Source organism: Sander lucioperca, chromosome 5, assembly GCF_008315115.2.
Source record: "Sander lucioperca isolate FBNREF2018 chromosome 5, SLUC_FBN_1.2, whole genome shotgun sequence".
NCBI classification, from domain to species: domain Eukaryota; kingdom Metazoa; phylum Chordata; class Actinopteri; order Perciformes; family Percidae; genus Sander; species Sander lucioperca.
In genome coordinates this window covers 12,020,897-12,039,918 of record NC_050177.1, presented here as the reverse complement: position 1 = coordinate 12,039,918, position 19,022 = coordinate 12,020,897, and the positions used below count along the sequence as shown (strand labels likewise).

At 39.1% G+C, this 19,022-nt stretch overlaps 3 protein-coding genes across 8 annotated transcripts; all 3 read right to left on the bottom strand.

The window, feature by feature from the left end:
- Positions 1-124: 124 nt before the first annotated feature.
- On the bottom strand, positions 125-3,811 carry LOC116050834 (P2Y purinoceptor 13-like). Of its 3 annotated transcripts, XM_036001558.1 has the most exons (5): positions 3,567-3,811; positions 2,029-2,230; positions 1,560-1,949; positions 692-1,150; positions 125-661 (listed from the first exon to the last, which is right to left on the bottom strand). In XM_036001558.1, the coding sequence occupies exons 2-5, from the start codon at positions 2,209-2,211 to the stop codon at positions 647-649; spliced, it is 1,047 nt and encodes a 348-aa protein (XP_035857451.1). In that variant the 5' UTR covers positions 2,212-2,230; positions 3,567-3,811; the 3' UTR covers positions 125-646. The 3 variants fall into 3 exon arrangements, with proteins under 3 accessions (XP_035857451.1, XP_031156919.1, XP_031156920.1); XM_031301059.2 differs by having other exon boundaries at positions 125-1,150; XM_031301060.2 differs by lacking the exon at positions 3,567-3,811 and adding an exon at positions 3,234-3,515 and having other exon boundaries at positions 125-1,150.
- A 6,347-nt stretch (positions 3,812-10,158) lies between these two features.
- LOC118495112 (P2Y purinoceptor 13-like) lies at positions 10,159-11,620 on the bottom strand. Its single transcript, XM_036001539.1, has one exon. It carries the CDS (start codon positions 11,598-11,600, stop codon positions 10,608-10,610), a length of 993 nt encoding a protein of 330 aa, XP_035857432.1. The 5' UTR covers positions 11,601-11,620; the 3' UTR covers positions 10,159-10,607.
- A 3,475-nt stretch (positions 11,621-15,095) lies between these two features.
- Positions 15,096-18,561, bottom strand: p2ry12 (purinergic receptor P2Y12). Of its 4 annotated transcripts, XM_031301045.2 has the most exons (4): positions 18,429-18,554; positions 18,260-18,325; positions 17,694-17,957; positions 15,096-16,141 (listed from the first exon to the last, which is right to left on the bottom strand). In XM_031301045.2, exons 2-4 carry the CDS (start codon positions 18,281-18,283, stop codon positions 15,329-15,331), a joined length of 1,101 nt encoding a protein of 366 aa, XP_031156905.1. In that variant the 5' UTR covers positions 18,284-18,325; positions 18,429-18,554; the 3' UTR covers positions 15,096-15,328. The 4 variants fall into 4 exon arrangements, with proteins under 4 accessions (XP_031156905.1, XP_035857442.1, XP_031156906.1 ...); XM_036001549.1 differs by lacking the exon at positions 18,260-18,325 and having other exon boundaries at positions 17,694-17,964; positions 18,429-18,561; XM_031301046.2 differs by lacking the exon at positions 18,260-18,325 and having other exon boundaries at positions 18,429-18,553.
- Positions 18,562-19,022: the final 461 nt, after the last annotated feature.

The window sequence follows — 19,022 nt, the reverse complement described above, 5'->3', positions numbered from 1 at the left end:
CTATATGCTCTACTTGCACTTGTTAACTGAGCAGTGTTAGGTTTGGTTATGCTCAGTGTTATCAAACAAATCTGCAGAGCAATATTAGTCTGTAGTCATAAAAGTTGAACGCCATGCAATTGTGTTATGAAAAATATGAATTGTATTACTATTGTTATTTATATTGCACCTAAGTTATAGCTTTAAGCAGTATCTATTGCAGTCCGCATTTTGTTATCATTCGGCCCCTGATCACATTGGCTGCGTGGTGTAATCATTGGAGAATATGTGCTGTCAAGATTTTACCCTCTTGCCAAAGTTTTGTATAGGGAAAGTGCAGTTGGAATGAGATTAGAGAAGAAGAGGAAGTAGATGATGACAGTAAGGACACTTGAGGAAATGTGTTGGATGACTTTGCAAAACATGGGACAGAAGTGCTTGGTTAGTTTTGTATCAAAAACAGTTTTCATTGTTGGCATGAAACTTCATGACCACCTCCAGACATAATTGCATATGTTTCTGTCACGTAGCATTGCCAATTCAACAGATTTAGATCACCTTGCATTCATTTGAGATTTTTTAAAACCGGTGTCATCAAAAAAAAAGCTATTTACAAGTAAAATACATTTTCAGGCAGTGTTTCATCACGCCTTGACAGTTACATTTATTATTTTTCCATTGTGCATTGTCCAGCGTGTTACTGTGACATCCCACTATATGACAGTCTGTTACTTTGGGCAATCTGTGACATCTCCATTTGAGTTGATGTTGCTGTGTGAGACTCCATGGCACCTTTGTGGAGGGGCTTACAGCAGATTGCAGCTGCCAGTCTTTTACTAAACACTTTACACAGGAACACATAGATAAGCGGGTCCAGACACACATTAGTGGCCGACAGCCATAGGGTGGTTTCCTTTGCGATGTAGAGAGCATTCTGGGCCTGGCAATGGCTCACCATGCTGCCAGTTTGCGTCAGAGTGTAGGGAACGCGGGCAAAGTGAAAGGGGGCAAAGCAGATGAAAAACACCCCCACCACCACAAAAACCTTTGCCTTGGTTCTGCGAGTGACTGCTTGAGATTTGCTCTTTGAGGCCTTGTATGACTCATAAACCCTCTTGCTGATGAACGTGTAGCAAACCACCATCAAGGCCAGCGTGCCCCAGAAAACCACCTGGAAGTACACATCGACAAAACATTAGCATTGTTGAGAGTTATGTGAGAAAATTGACACCACTCTCATGTCGGTGCAGTAAATATGGTTAGCACAAACACTGGAAACAGCCTGCCTCTGTCCAATAAGAAAATCCAGATACCAGCACGTCTGAAGCTCACTAATGACATGCTGTATCCGTTCAAAAATCGAAGTGTAAAAAGAAGTTGTGGTTTTTGTCTTTGCTCCTGGCCAAGAAATAGTCTGACACGTAACCCCCGTAAAACCACATTATGTGTGATTTACACTTCAGTCTTCGCACAAATTAAACAAACCTGATGTTTTCCAAAAAGCCAACCTATTCCTGTATTTAATTTCCGTACAATAGCATACGGACCCATTCATGAGAACATGTTGATTGAATAGCTACCTGACAGAAGTAGTTGAATCCTTCATGCCAGAGAAGGCCGGCTTTGCTCTTCATGGAGGTGCACTTCAGTCTGTCTCCAGAAACCTGTGGCGGCTGGTCACTTAGGATAACGTTGGGTAATGCTAAAGTCAACATGACCACCCAGACAGCAGCACTCAGGGCCTGACCAACACGAACCCGCTGCAGGGCACACTTCCCGGGGGGCCTGACTATCTTCAGGTAGCGGTCCAGGCTAATGAGGCCCAGCAAGAGGATGCTGATGTACATGGTAATGTAGAAGAGAACGGCAGAGTATCGGCAGTGGAAGGCGCGTAGTTGCCAGTGACCCACACCTGCATCACTTAAGACTCTCAGAGGGATGGTCAGGGTCATCAGCAAGTCAGCCACCACCTGTTAATGAAGGGTTTTCTGTATGTTGTTGTTTTTCTGCACAGACAAAATGTATAAAGCAAAAGCCCTCATGTCTTACCACATTTTTAAGAAAGACCACAAATGTTGAGGAGCTGGGGATGCTGAAGAAGATCCATGCAGCCAGGGAATTCAGTATCAGGGCGACTATAAAGAGGATGCTGTATAGGCAGGGGAAAATCACAGATGTGACACTGGTATCCCGAACACACTTGATGGAAGTGTTTGACAGTGTGTTGTTCATCTTCTGATCTTCAGTGGACCTTTCGAAGGGAGAGAGAGAGAGAGAGAGAGAGAGAGAGAGAGAGAGAGAGAGAGAGAGAGAGAGGAGAGATGATAAATTGAGAGTAAGATTAATACATAGGAAAATACACAGTAAAGTCACATTATGAAAGGGCACTCGGAGTGCGCAGACCTCCGGCAAGGCCATGCCTTGTCTCGCAATGTTAACAGAAGTGAAAAATAATTTGTGTATCCGCCCCGTGATTCAGATCCAGTTCAAAATTGTAATAGTTCTTGCTTGGCCCATGCTACAAATCAGACCAGTAGTTTTTTTATAATCCTGCTGAAAGACAAACAAAAACCAAAAACATAACCTTGGCGGTAATGATGTAAAGAGGGAACAGTGTCATATATTGTTTCCCAAACATATACATTTCCTCCTGTAAATTCCTCAAAAAGAACTGTAGCTGACTTACTGTGTATATGATTATGGGTTATTTTGTTAACTCTTTCTCTCTTAACTGATTTTAGGACATAAGTCTGAACATTTAGGTTCCTTTCTGTCTGAATTGAAGATGTTAAGGCCACTTTCTACCACTTTCAGGAGCATATAAATCCTTTTCTTATACAATCACTAAACGCAGGGTAGCCGCTCTATTTCACCACATTTAGACAAGTGGTTACTCTGTAGAATTGAGTTCTGTCAGTTCATACTGCTTATTTAGTTCTACAGTCAGAATGCAGAGATACACTTACAGTGATGTAGGTGTCCAACAACTAACTGCTGCATTTGTTCACTCTGAATCCTCCCCCTGTCTGACAGTATATCTGCCTGGTGGTGCTGTCTTTACATTGAAAACTTTAAGAATAACACTGAGGCCAGGAGCAGGTGCCATGGAAACCAAGATATACAATGCGTTATTCTGTTTTAGTGTGCATGCTAATGTTAATTAGGTCTCCTACAACAAATGATATCTTTGTGCCAAGCTTAGACTGGTAATCTATCTAGAAGATGTACTTGTAAAGTCAATTATTGAGTCTTACCTTCTCACTGTGTCCTTATCGTCTGTGGCTGTGGGGCATGTGAAGAATACTTAATGAAGCGATGAAAAACTACAGTATTTCAAAAAAAGAAGTGAAATATGCTATTCCCCTTTTCTCTTCTTACCCACAGGAAAGAAATGTAAGAAGGGAAACACCGAAATTGATATCCTCTCAGTGTTACTTTCGTTCTTTTATCAATTGAGAAATTCTACTTCTGACCTAAAGAGCTTTCAGTCTGTCTGTCTTTCTCAGTTTTCTCTCTCTGCTTTTAAGTGTGTGTGTGTGTGTGTGTGTGTGTGTGTGTGTGTGTGTGTGTGTGTTTGATGCTCTTACAATGGGTGGTCTCTGGAGCTACTGTGTGGCTGTCTTGTCACAATCCCAATGAGTTTGCCAGTCTTCCTCTGGGTGAAAGACCCTTTCCTTCCTTGCTTCCTGTTCCAATTGTCTGCTGAGGGGCTTGTTCTGCTCCGTGCCAGTCCCCCTGCCTCCGCTAGCTTGCGTCAGTCTCAGTAGCTGTTGACAGGCGAACACCAAAGCCATGGACTCATTTCACGACCCACATCTAGAGACCTCCTGCACCCCACTGCTCCTCCCTCCACCCTGCAGCTTATTTGCCCCACCTCTATCTGCCTTCTGTCTTTTTACATCATGAAACCTATCAGCACTAACCACATAGACCAAAGAAACAAACAAGAGACGTGTAGAACTATAATGCGCTACTGACTTCTCATGCAATATGGTTTTAAGGTTCCCTTAAACTCATTTACCATGCATGCAAGCTATTACATGACAGAAGAGGAAAGTTATTAACAAAGTAGTTTGTGCAAAATGTAATTTTGTATAGTTTTCATTTACTACTAAGACCACATGTCTCTACATCTGGAAGCGTGTTTTTAAGATAGCATATAGTGTCTGTAACTACTGTCCATCACACTACAGTATATTACAGTATAAGATATTGAACATGCCCTTCCACTCATATCTGATTAAGTGTGTGTCTTTAATTCCCTTTTGTGCTGTCTTGATAAAAATAGTGCATTCTGGGAACAACACAACATGATTTCCTGTGAGGTTTTGCTTGGATCTGTGCCAAGAATGATGTCTTATGGTAAAAAATTAGCCGAGAAATGACATACATGTGTGTACAACAGGTCCAGCTTATGTGACGATAACTAGTTGTTGTTGTTTGATTATAATGACACAGAGACCTGTGGTTTCCAGACCCACAGAGACTGTATGTTTAAACCACTCATCCCTATTATCAGGTAGTCACAACCTCATTGTCAATTAAATCACACCGTACTAAAAGATCAAACCCACATTAAAACATGTACTAGCAGCCATGTTTTCTATCACAAACTTAGCAAATCCTATAGGGACTGTTCAGTGGTTAACACAGCTGGAATGTACAGTACATGCAGGGACATTGTAATGGAAAATGTGTTGATTCTAAAAGTAGTCTTTGAAACTTATACAACACTTAGCAGAATGATATCTCAATTTAGTGTTTATGTTTGGATTGATTACAACAATTCTATAGATTTAGAGCATACTTCATTCATTTTACAGTTTAATACCCCTTAACTGAAAGAGAGACAGAGCAGGGACCCCCTACTACACATATTGTATAAAATTAAGTTGCATATTAAACTGCGCCCAACAAATAACGTGTAGGGCGGCCTAAAGCCTTTATACATATCTTTTTTTTCCCGCATAGAATACTCACTTATTAAAATAGACAATTCTGCCAATTGTTGGCATGATTTTATAAATCACGTTTTAATGTTAAACATACATGTGGCACAGTGAATCGTTAGGATTAACTGAATCTGTGGATGGCTACCTTACTGACTACCTTACCTACAGGCCAGTAAGCAGTGGGGATTTATATCTGCTAATAATACGTTGGATTCGTGTTTACTGATGTTAAACAATCATTTTGAGGCCCCGCCTGCATTGACTCTGAGGACCCCCCAGGGGTCCCGGACCCCTGTTGAAGATCCCTGGCTTATCAATCAAACAGTCTTCCTTTAGTCTTTGCGGTTACCTGTTAGACACTGATTAGCATGCTGCGAACCGATGACTGGCCAGATAGACACATTGCACATCAGCTTATCAAAGACTTGAGCCATGTTTACTGTCACCACAAACATTACAGGACTAAAGTGTGAGAAGCAAATGTAAATGAGCTTTAACTCAACTTGCTTTGCATAGCAGTTTCATTTACAGTCTCATAAATTGTCAGGGTTTTGTTATTTTGTGGTGTGTCTTATTTTTGTAGTCTGGTTCTGTTCTGTATTGTGCTTGTTTCCTGTTTTACTTTGATAATCTGTTCTCTGTCTTGTCTTGTCTTGTTTTACTATCTGTTTTCCCGCTCTTGTGATTACCTGATGTTTTCCACCTGTTTCCCAGCCCTTGTGTCACCTGCCTCTTGTTTCCTCGTTACCCTGTGTATTTAGTCTTTGTCTTCCCCTTGTCTTTGGTCGGATCATTGTTTTGTGTCTGGTTTCTGTTCCTGTCAGTACGTCGTAGCCTGTTCAGTTGTTTCTGCCTGCTCCATTTTTGGACCGCCTTTGGTTTGCTCCTTTTTGTATTTAATAAATCCTCGTGCTCATTACTCCTTCGCCTGCTCTCTGCATTTGGGTCCACCATCCTCACTACCAACCTGACATAAATACATCAAAATAGCACCCTCATGTCTCCTACTGTTTATCTCGTCCATCCTTATTGTTTTCATTTCCTGTTAATGGCTGTCAAGCTAATTAGAGCAACACTGATAAGACACGAAACAGCACAACTTCCATATGGGGTTAAAAAGTAAATGCAGTAAATAGCAAAATATTAATATATACATGGAACAATAATCTTACATTTAGTCTACAAAATCTTCAGTAACATCTGAGCTCAGTCCATGACATAGATAGATAGATAGATAGATAGATACTGTATTGATCCCCAAGGGGAACAAATAACAACAAAATCTACATGAATAATATGGATAATCAAAGAAAAGATACTAAATAAAAAATCCACTTGAATGTACTAAGGGATGTATAAGCATGAGGCGCTTGCAGTGACAGGTAGGTAAGGTGCTCTATGGTAAGGTGCTGTATGAGAGTGTGTGTCATAGTGGTAGTGCAAATAAGTCCAATATTGCAAGGAATATAGACATAGTAATATAAAAACTATATAGCAGTGCAAGGATAACGTTTAAAAAAAGACAGCATTAAATATGGGCATTATAAAGGAATAAAGTAGATAGTAGGATAGACACAAATCAACAGTCGATATTAGATTAGATTAGAGTATTGTCATGACCTCTATCAGACTCCACTCTGTGGTGAAGGGACTTTTGCTTTGCCTGCTAAGGCTACTTGGAATGAGTTGGACACATCTTTCATCATGGACACCAGTTTCTCCTTGAACTCCCGACACAGAAAGACGTAGAGAAGTGGGATCATGCAGACGTTTGTGCTGGCAAGCCAGAGGCTCAGTTCCTTGGCGAACCTGCTGGTAAAGTAAGAGCAGCCGATATAGGAAGAATCCTTGACCTGTTCAAAGGTGTACGGGATCCTGATAATATGGTATGGTCCGAAAGACACAAAAAACACAATGACAACTAGAAAAACACGTAGATGGATCTTCTGCTGTCCCTGATTGTTGCTGCTGCCGGAGTTTCGAAAAGACTGGATAACCTTGTTTGCGATGCAAATGTAGCAAACCGCAATGACCACACTGACGAGCCAGAAGAAAACATTCTGGTAAATCACTACCTTTTCATGGAATATGAGTCCAGCCGTTCCTTTTAGCTGCATACAGCTAGTGACCTCTGTCATATTGGCCACTGATGTGTTACTTAAAATGATATTTGGTAAAGTTGTGCCTCCAATGAGTACTACCCAGATGGAGCCTGACATCAGTTTGCTAAAGGTCAGATTCTGACTAAACTTGCTATGGGGCATCATGATCTTGAAGAAACGGTCCAGACTGATAAAGCCTAGCAAGGCAATAATGGTGTACTGTGTACTGTAGAAAATGGTACTGACATAACATGAAAGTATCATTAATGTGTTTGACGCACCCGGCAGGTCTCTTGCAGCTTTGATTGGGATGACCAACGTCATTATAATGTCAGCAGCTACTAGATTTTTCAGGTACACCACAAAGGTGGAGGTGGACTTGAGGTGCAGAGACACCCAGGCTGCCACACTATTCAGCAACAAAGCTATGGGGAACATCAAAAGGTAGAGAGCTGGGACGACATCTGGGTTGTAAATGAAGTTATCACACTTATAAGAAGTTTGATTCACTGTCATCACTGCACCTGAAGAGAATGGAAAAGTTTGAAATACATTTTAGAAGCCACAACTTAACATAATCTTCACGTAGGCTTGAAATCATGCATTTAAACAAACAAACTGTCCCTGTGAATAAGTTATATATAATATAATTGATGATTTTAATAGTGTCCCACAGTCACAGAGAACAGTAAATCATTTGTCAGGGTTAACTTCATGTTTTGTTTTTTTGCACTCACTCTGCTGGTGACTGTTAAAGGGAGCATTCAGATCGTCATCCATTTGCCGCTGCTTATTTGAGTCAAGGCTGCAGGCTGGGCAAAGCAAAGGGAGCAGTGCATTGTTACTGTACATAGTAGTGAAAATAAATTATTTTTTAAGCAATCTTTTTATTACAATCTTTTCCATTATATATATATATATATATATACTCCTGTGTAATACAATTAATTTAGAATTAAGTAATGTGAGGTTTCCTCTGCTGCTCTTTTTTATTTTATACTTTGCAAGGTAGAATGGATGAAGATGTAACTACTTCGACACATGGGAACCTACCATTAGTTCAAAGATTGTCATTTATTTTCATGGGAAAACAACTTCTAGTAGGATTGCCTCTGTTGCTCTTTTTCCTAACTTAACTTTACTAAACTCAAGTCAAAGCCATTTCTTTACAGTACGTCCTAGCTGTGTTCACAGTTGTGACTTTGGAAAAAAAATGCTAACTAATTCTTTGACTTTTAAGACTGATGCAGTTGTTTTTCCAACGTACGAGTACATTTTTTTTTTTATCTCTAGTTGTGAGCATTTCAACTACAATATCTGTGATTTTTGCGACACTGTGTAAATATGTTATGCTTTTCTTGTATTATAGTACATTGTATTAGGGTGTTTTTCTTTCAGAAGGAGATGTTGAAATAATAAGCTCCTTAGCTGTCTATTTTCATCATCACAGATTAACCTAATCATTAATAAATACTACATTATGAACTAATTATGTAAAAAAGATACGTGTTGAAGATAACTTACAGTCGATGACTTGGCTCACTCACTCTCCTCGAAGGCAAAGCTGCAAGATGGACGTGTGTGACAATATACTGATGTTCAAGGTGTTCAAGAGACATTGCGGATTTTCCTAGCAAACAAATCAACGTTTCAGCTGTGATAAGAATGGCAATTTATCAGGACATATGCAAAAATAGGAAAAACTCTCTGGTCTTTAGACAAAAACAAAAACAGACGTCATATACCCAGCCCGCAGTGTAAACACCAATGGGCAGGCATTGGATGGAGTGAACGTTTGGATTCAGGGGGCACCGTGCTTCCTTTGGCCTGCACATGAACCTCGATATTACCATATCTGTCTCACCTTTAAATGTTTGTTTTTTCTTTTGGCCATGTTTAATGCTAGTCATCATCCTCCGAGTCATTAGCACAGCAAATGTTCCTGGTATTGCCATGCCCTTGGTTCTGAGAATCATTTGGAAGGCCAAATACACATCATTGCCTCCACACTCACCATCAGTGTGTTGTTTGTTGCTGGCAGAAGAAAATGAACTTCCCTTTTAGAAATATTGCAGCAGATGATGATTCTTCAATTAAAAAAAGCTGAGCACACAAGTAATTTTCTCTCTTGTTTGTTCTCCTTGTTTCTTTTGTTTTGTTTTTATTCTTTGCTACTTGGGTAATATTCCTTTTTTGATTGACTAAATTGCTTGCACCAGTTTCTGCAAGAATTATAGAGCTAAATATAGAGGCAGTGAGTGGCACAGTGGCATCATCATCAGGGTGTTCTACCAAAATGTCCCACAGGCTACACTGGAGTTGTTTGTCTACTTAAACCAAGGAAGTGCAATAGCTGCCAAGAGGAGTTATTGTATAAATATATATATGTATATGTATATATTCAATTCCATTTCCGTCAAACTAATCAAAAATCTTTGGTACACTGTATGGTAATAGTGACTGGAATTGTTCTTGGAGTGTAGTATTGTGGTGACTTGCAAAGTGGGTGTACTCAATTTCAATTTTTTTATTTCACTTGTTGGCACTTGATATTTACATTAAAACAATAAACACATAGTTTATTACTTAGAGAATAAATATGCGATCATTTAATGAGACAATGAAGAACAGAATACAGTTAATTAATTCAAATAAAAGAATTTCTGGCAACTGAACAAGGCTCTTTTGCAGGAAAGCTATTCAATTTGGATTTATGAGAATGGAAACGATTTATGTTACCATTTGTCAGCACTTGAAATAATAGGCCAACACATAGGACTGTAGGATGCGTTTATTGTTCTTTTGTGCAGCCGAAAAATATACTTTGAACTGAGTCCCCATTTCCACTTGCTTATAATAGTTTATGTAAAAATTAGTAATAATGATGGAGGGGATAATCTACATGTTCTAAACTTTACTCCTATATTATTTTATATTTGTCATGTACATTCCCCCTTAAAACCCATTTATATTGTTGTCACCCAGTTATATCATTACACAGACAATCTGCAGTGACCCAACACAGAAAAACTAAACAAAGGACAACTTCAAACTCAAATGTATTGATACAGGTCTCACCATAACACTCACTCAGAGAAATAAATACATATATCTATGGATACATGCATGCAGTACACTGTACATGCATAAAAGACATAAAAGACACAGCTCTAAGACATGACCACTGAGATTTAACATTCATTGTTGTTTTGTGTTGTGGGTCAAACCCACCTAAGTTAGAATAGAATAATGTGTGTGGTGTATTTATCCTGGTGTATGTTTTGCAATAAAATTGACATCATGTTTATCATATGTTGTATTTGTATATTTTCTTTGTGTGTCTAAATGGACCTATAGCTAGATGTCAATCGTCATTAGGCCACTAGAGGGCAGTACAAAATAACAGTTAAAGATCAAAAGTTGCTGTAAGACCACACTGCTAAGGTTCTCTCGCTTCCATAAAATAAACTAATATAAAATAAAGTAACCCAACAGCCTCATTTGTGACTAAGAACATCTTATTTATCTCAAACTTCTTAAACATACTTATTTTGATGACTGATATTTCTCCTTTCTACTGTGAAACATCCTCATTTTGACCTGAATATAACCTGACACAGATCCCTCTAGCTTTCATCATATCAACCAGTTTATCTCTGAACTCCCTGCACAGATAGATGGAGACAAGAGGGTCCAGGCAGGCGTTAGTGGCGGAGAGCCACAGGACCAATTTATACATTATTTTCAACCACATTTCAGCGCACACGACAGTATCAGCAGTTTTATACAGTGCGAATGGAACACGCATCATGTGGAGAGGCACAAAACACACAAAAAACACAAGAAGGATCAGGAAGACTCGTAGCTTGGTCCTCTGCTTTCCGTGGCTGTTGTTGCTCCCAGAGTTTCTGAAGGACTGCAGGACTTTCAGGGTGATGCAGATGTAGCAAAACACAATCACTATGAGGACAAGCCAGAAAAGACTCTCCATAGCTAGAGCCACAAACTTGTGAAAAGCCACACCTGCTGGACCCTTCAGGGACATACAGAAATCGCCTGTCATATTAACAGGATCCTGGTCTGTTAGAATGATAGTTGGGATGGCTGTACTGCCAAATACCACCACCCAAACCAAGGTGGACATTACAAGACTGAGGACCACGTTTTGTCCCAACAACATTCTGCATGGTCTAACAATTTTGAAGAAGCGGTCAAGGCTGATAAGACACAATAAACTAATACTTGTGTACATACTGCAGTAGAAAAGGACACTAGAGTAACGGCAGTCGAACGCCCTTAACCCAGCTGCTGCTCCAGGCAGCATGCTGGCTGCCATCGGCGGGAGCGTCAGGGTCATGAGCAGGTCAGCAGCCACCAGGTTTTTGAGATACACTATGAAGGTAGAAGTGGACGGAAGGTGCAAAGACACCCACGCTGCTACCCCGTTTAGCAGTAGCGCAATGGGGAACAAGAAGAAGTGAAGGTACGAGACGGCCACATCTACGGTCACAGTGCTGGAAGAAGCACAGCCAGAGGAGAAGGGTTGTGTGTTGTTGGACACCATCATGAAATCTGAAAAAAAACAAAAAAACATACAGATGTCAAAGAAAAACTTGTTTTGCCTTTATCTTTCTAATCCAGAACTGGTTTACACCTGTGATCAGATCGTGGGATCGAAAATTAGCAGTGAGTCCTTTAGGACCTGTAGACCACACCCACATCCAGATATTTTGCTTTTGATTCACATTTCTTAACTATGTTTCAACACATTTAAAGTGAAATAAGCAGTTTTGATCAATGGTGCATTGGCATGAGTTTAGTGATTCGTGAAATAACATCCAGTTTTAGGGCAGAGGGGTTTCATAGTAAACGACTGGACTGAGGGAAGGGCCAGGGGGATGAGTTTTACTGGAATTGGCCCCTGCCTACCACACTGAGCCTTACTACTGCTTTAAATGTTTCCTTCTTGCCCCGTTGGACCTGATTTGCATCACTCATTATAGTTTAAAAGACATTTGTTACTATGATTTGGTTTTACATGCTCAACCAGAGCATTTGAATGCATCCCCAACGCTAAACCTGACACTTGCACTTTTGCAATTGTTGGATTTGTTTTCACCATACTAGAGCAAAATAAACCTGGCTTGTATAATTTTTTCATTACATGTACATATACTGCACAGAATTGCTAACTTTTAGAGACTGGTATTGAGTCACAGTCCCTTCTTCACAATAGATTTGTGTTGCTTTAAAGCAGGGGTGTCAAACTCATTTTCCCTAAGGGCCACACTGGAAAAAGAGAATCACACCAAGGGCCAGACATGTAGAGTTTATTGACGTGATTTAGTTAGTGCATGTCACTTTTTTTTTTTTTTTTTTTTAACATTTTGGTAGTTTTTTCCTCATTTTTGTTGTTTTTGTTCCGACTTTTTTGTGGCTTTCTCAGACATTTGTCACCTTTTTGTAAATTTGCTGTTTTTTCCGACATTTTTGTACGCTTTTTGTTGACATGAAGCCCTACATAAGTCATCAAAAGAGTTCCTTAGCCATAATAGAATTTAGCAAATCAAGCAAAAACAATGATCATTTCTTTAACAACAACCTGTTTCTTAGCCTGAATATGAAAACTCTCTCTCTGCTTCTGAGTCTCAGTCGGCAAATCTGCCATATTCTGCTTTCAATGTCAGGTAATTGCAGTTTAAAAAACACTTTCCTGTGTTTTTAGTTTGGCGCACAACTAGGCGGGCCAAAATCTATTGTGAACCCAAATCTAAATCTGCAAGGGGCCGGATTTGGCCCGCGGGCCTTGAGTTTGACACATGTGCTTTAAAGTGTCTTTAATCTGTCTCCTTTGTAATTGGTTTAGATTTAATAAGTGTTATCAGTAAGAGTTTTACCTGGATTGACCTCAACAATGTATTCAGTGTCTACATTTTGTATGCTATGTGCTCATTTGTGAAGTTCAATTTAGATTGATATTAAGAGTGAATATAGTGTACAGATAATGGGCTATGACAGTGATAATAACCCAGATAACAGCTGCAACAGTAAAAGTAAGTACTTGTTTGATTTAAATCGTTCTGAGTATGAATGCTAAAATAAATCTTTGGAGCAATACGCTTTTATATACAATTTTATAGGACTGTTATATATTTACGTTAATAATAACTAAACAGTCCAAAATCATTACAAAATGTGTTCATTTTAAGATATTTCTCCCCCTCTACAGAAAGATCACAGTTTACTGGTGCTCAAGACCATTGCATCTTAAGAGAGTTCCTCAACCAGGCCCAATTACTGTCACCCATGATAGATACAGTTAAGTAAATCATATTTAAGGGATGCTAAGCTGTGGTCATGCATGTTCATGTTCAATCAATCAATCAATCAATCTAAATCACTCAACCAATAAGAATGTGTGTTTCTCTAATCCCCTCTCACTCTAATCTGAAAAAAACAGGGTTTTGTTTCCCCCAAAAAGCTGTGAAACAAAACATAACATGAAGTCACTCACCAGCAATGTTTATCTCCTTCACTTCAAACTGCCACAAGATAAATCACCAAAGTCAGCCTTTGTCTGTCTCTTCAGCCAGAGTGATGCAAATCCATGAATAGTGAGCAGCTGTGGAGGCGATGGAGGATTCAAATAACATAGATTGTGGTAAGCTTTGTGTTTATAGGCGACACTGAGGTCATTTCTCTATTTAAAACATCAAATCCAGGTTGCTTTATTTCTACTGGTTCCAACATGGCTGAAAAGATAAAAGTCTTTATGTTCGTTTTACCAGTGCAGTGGTACGACAGTGATCATTTAGTGAAGATGTAGCTTGCAATCGTTTTGTTTTACCTTGGTCACACATGTGGATTGATAAACTTGACAAATAAGAAACTTGCTCAAATACTTATTTATTCATATTATTATAGTGGATTTCAGGATTTAGAATTCCTTTGGCACAGACATATGATTAATGGTTCAATTTTGAAACGATACAAGTGCTTGGAGTTCAAAAAGTGTTTTTATTTTTCTCTTAAGTACTATACAGTACATTCCCAGTGAGAAGTAGATACTGGCTGAGAGAGCCATATGGGGTTTAATATTTGCCTATGTGAAAAGTGCCAATCACATACTATGGCCCAAAGCACAGGCACGCACAACAAATAGCAATACTGTCAATACTTCCTCTATTGTTGTTTTCTTATGCATGTAAGTCCCTTCTTTTTTCTTCTTTTGGCTATGTGGTTGCAACAGAAGGCAATAACCGTACACACAACTCATTCATTTGGAAACCACCCGTATTTCTTACTTACTTACTTACTTTCTTACATAGATGAGGATCATTGTTAGCAGCACAACTCAACAACAATAAATCACAAATGTAGACATAACATTTATCCATATGATTATCCTGAATAATCAGTCAATGCAAACACAACTAAACTGCCTTCCTGCACATGTAACAATAAAAGATCACTTTGTATTGACAGGAGATTATTTGTAAGATGCTGATGGTTTGATGGATGTAGATTTAGTTTTCAGTTTGTAAATGAATGCATCACATTAGATTAGCGGCTATGAAAAGAATAAAAGAGGAACTTCATGCTGTTATTAGGTGGAATGAAGAACTGAAAGAAAAACAAAGAAAACACGCCAGTTCTCAGGTTTGACACAGTTTCTTATAGTGATAATAACCCAGATAACAGCCACTACAGTATAAGTAAGTACTTGTTTGATTTAAATGGTTCTGAGAGAGAATGCTAAAATAAATCTTTGGAGCAATACGCTTTTATATACAATTTTATAGGACTGTTATATATTTACGTTAATAATAACTAAACAGTCCAAAATCATTACAAAATGTGTTCATTTCAAAATATTTCTCCCCCTCTACAGAAAGATCACAGTTTACTGGTGCTCAAGACCATTGCATCTTAAGAGAGTTCCCCGACTACTGTTATTAGGTGAAATGAAAAACTGAAAGAACAACAAAGAAAACACGCCAGTTCTCAGGTTTCTCTAGGTTTCTTTTTCACAGACAATAAAACGTTGAAAGGATAGGTTCTTAAAGGGATGGTAATAACATTGTGATGATCAACATGTTGATTACAACAAATGACAGAAAATAGAACACTGTGTCTGTCAACGACTGTATTTCTCTAAATGTTTTGTCAAAAAGCTGAATTTGGATTTCATCCTATTCTTAAAAACAGGACAGAATCACAGAATGTGCACATTCAGTTACCACATTACAAAATTCTTTATCATGCCCAGTGGTTTTATGCACAGACAGAAGAGATTCAGAGAGTGTTGCTGCCTGTGTCCGTGTCTGACCCTCTCCCTGTTAGCCTGCTACAGGTACCAGGAGGCAGCTGCAGGGTCTTGAACAGAGTGGTCCTGAAGGATTTACAGAGGAAGAAGTAAATGAGAGGGTCCAGAACAGAGTTTAAAGATGACAGGAAGAGCGTACTTTCCTTGAGCTGAAAGAAGAAGAGTTTGAGTTTGCAATCAAAGAGAACCCTTTGGGTCTGGCTCATGGTGTATGGCACACGGGCAAAGTGAAATGGCACAAAGCACACAAAGAACACAGCAAGAACCAGGAACACATTTGCATTCATTTTTCTTTTGGCCTGGTTGGGTTTCTGAGTTGATTCCCCCAATACAGTCCCTCCAGTGCTGTGGGCCTTAGTGCGGGCGTAGGATCTGTACAGCTCTTTGGTGATTAGAGTGTAGCATACTATCACAGTCACAAGGTTGCTCCAGAAAATCACTTGACAGACATGATTTACCACCTCATGCCAGTACAGCCCACCCTCTGTCTTCAGGTTGCTGCACTTGAAATATGGAGAAGTTGGGGGTTTATGTGTCAGGATCACATTGGGCAGACACAGAACCAGCAGAAAGGTCCAGATGGCTCCGGAAAGGAGTTTGCGATGGGCCAACCGGGCTGCATTAGTCCCCCTAAAGGGCTTGAGGGTTTTTCTGCAGCGATCGATGCTGATGAGGCCGAAGAAGAGGATGCTGATATACATGGTGAGGTAGAAGAGCACTGAGGAGACCCGACACACGAATAAGCGCAACCCAGTGGAAGCCATGTTGGAGTCTGATAACACCTGCAGAAACACAACAGCAACATGTAAAAGACTCAACACTTGCACTTACTTTATCTTTTAAGCTGCAGGGCATCTGGCACACGATCAGTTTATTAACTCATTATTAACATTTACAACTGCAAATTATTGTAAACAACACATTTATAACTGCAGATGACATTTTGCTAATGGCTTATTAGGAACTGAGAAACTCCTGAGCCTTAAAGCTATAGTGCATAGTTTCTGTCAGCCCCATGAGGAATTAGTAATAAGTAATAATTAATGACAACAACACTGTCGCCGCGTCCACATGACACAAGCCTTCCGTGATAGTGCACGCGCCTCCAGCCCTCCTCCACGCAGTTGCTAGTAGCAAAGGCGGACATGGAGGATTAAAAAAACATGATGGAAGGCGCCCAGATAGCTCAATTGGTAGAGCGGGCGCCCATATATGGAGGTTTACGTCTCGACGCAGCGGGCCCGGGGTTCAACTCCGACCTGCGGCCCTTTGCTGCATGTCATTCCCCCCTCTCTCTCCCCTTTCACGTCTTCAGCTGTCCTGTCAAAATAAAGGCTGAAAATGCCCCAAAAAATAATCTTAAAAAAAGAAACATGATGAACTCTTAAGAAGAGGTAATTATCTTCACTCGAGCTTCTGCGCGGGAAAGTCACCGGACGACACAATCTTCTGAACATAGCCATACTGAGAAATACAGAGAGAGATGTGTGGAGCTGATAGTCTTAATTAGCTTTGTAGTAGGGCTGCACGATATGAGGTAAATATGCAATATGCGATAACGTTGTTGAATATAGCGATAAAGGTATTACTTGCGATAAATTAACAGATATTAAAGTGTTTCTTACTTTTGCCTTTCTGCTGTTTACAGTGTTCTTCTAAAATACAACAAATTACTTGTTGAATTTAAAACAAATGAAAGGAAATCATTTCCAACATTCTTCTATGGAACATTGAACATTGAATTAAATATAAATTGGAACCTCAAAAAAAAGAATGAGTTACATTTTAAAGTGCTACTGCTTTTCTCTTTCAGCTAACACAAAAGATCACTGAGTGTCTTGGGCAATGTGTCGCAGTCTTTTGTGGTTTGTATATTGCACCAGTTGATATTGCTATGACAATAAAAAAATGATTTATTGCGCAGCCCTACTTTGTAGCAACTCATTTGGCAATGGCTTGAATGTAACGGACGTTCATCAAAAAAGTTACGCCCTAAAGCTTTTAATAACGACTATTAACATGTGTTAACTTCAAAATGTATGTTTAATACCCTTTATTAATGACTTATTTACTTTTATAACTGCAGATTTAATGCCTTATTAGAAGAGAGAAACTCATGAGCATGTATTAATGAAGTGACTATGAATGACTCACCAGCAAGAGACTTTTCACAACCTCTAGCAACCAAAATGTTGCTCATGTAAATTACCTATTACTAATGTATTAGAAATGGTTCGATAACCATTCATTTAGCCATTAATTACAACTAATAAACCAATTTAAAAGTTAAAGTGTGCCTCATACCGTAAGTAATTGGTACCAGTTAAACCTCACCTTGAAAGGGAAGGTGAACGTCATGATGACATCCGCGACCACAATATTCTTCAGGTATATAATGAAGTGAGACTTTGAGGGGATGCGAAAAAACACCCAAACAGCCACGCTGTTGAGCAGCAGTCCCACCACGAAGAGAAAGGAGTAGAGAACAGGAAAAACCACCGTCTTCAAAACGTTGTCACGGGAACAAGTGCTGCTGTTGGTGTGGCTGTGATTGCCAGGAAACAGGGACGAAGTAGTGTTTCTCTCCATGAGGGTCATCTTAAAAATACAAGAAAAAAAGTTGTTCTCAGTATGTTATCTTAAAAATTGCTTCAAACAACAAACAAACAAAAATACCAACACCACTTGAACCTGCAAAGTTAAGTCTGATACTCTCCGAGAATCCCTTTGTCATTCTAGCCCTAACCACTATACCAAATAACAGCCACGATAACAGCCTTGCAAGTTTGCAGATATATTGTGTTGAATGTTAAATTTATGTTGAGATGTGTCATAGCATAAAAAAAACACTAAATTACACTAACACTTCCTAAAAGCAGTATTTATTGCTGTTTGATTACATTCACAGAATATCTGGTTTTCATGTCTCTACGTACACTAGCCTTTGAAATAAATCAGTAGTCGGCCAAAAATCAACGAAAATTTCAACGTCAACACAATATGTTAGTACATGCTGCACATCTTTCCTAATTTAATATAATAAATAAAATTCAATGCCTTGTAACTAACCTGTTAATTTTGCTGATATGTGTCAGTAAAGTCTCATCAAAATTCCAGTGCAGTTCCTTCTTCCTCTCTTATCTGTATTCTGAACAAAAGTGATCTGACACTGACTGGTCTTGGCAAAACAATTTCAATGTTTCAGACAAGTGTGTGTGTGTGTGTGTGTGTGTGTGTGTGTGTGTGTGTGTGTGTGTGTGTGTGTGTGTGTGTGTGTGTGTGTGTGTGTGTGTGTGTGTGTGTGTGTGTGCGTGTGTGTAGGCTGGTGATACAAGAGTCACAGGAAGACAACTTTTGGTAACAGTTGTGTAATCTCCACAGCTCTGCATTATTTTATAGTTTTCTTAAATGATTGATAATGTATTTCTGTACTTAAAATCACTCTATACATGTTTAAAGAATTGTGCTCACATAAAATACATAAAATAATTTGGTTGTCCGTACATTTATCTTATTATTGGATAATTGCAATCACTACATTGGATAAAGGTACTGTAAGTCATACTAACCTGTAATCTGATCAATTTAAACCTGCTTAATTGTAATGTGATGTGCTGTTTTTAGATATCCAAAAACAGGGAAAACTACCAAGTCAGGGTTATG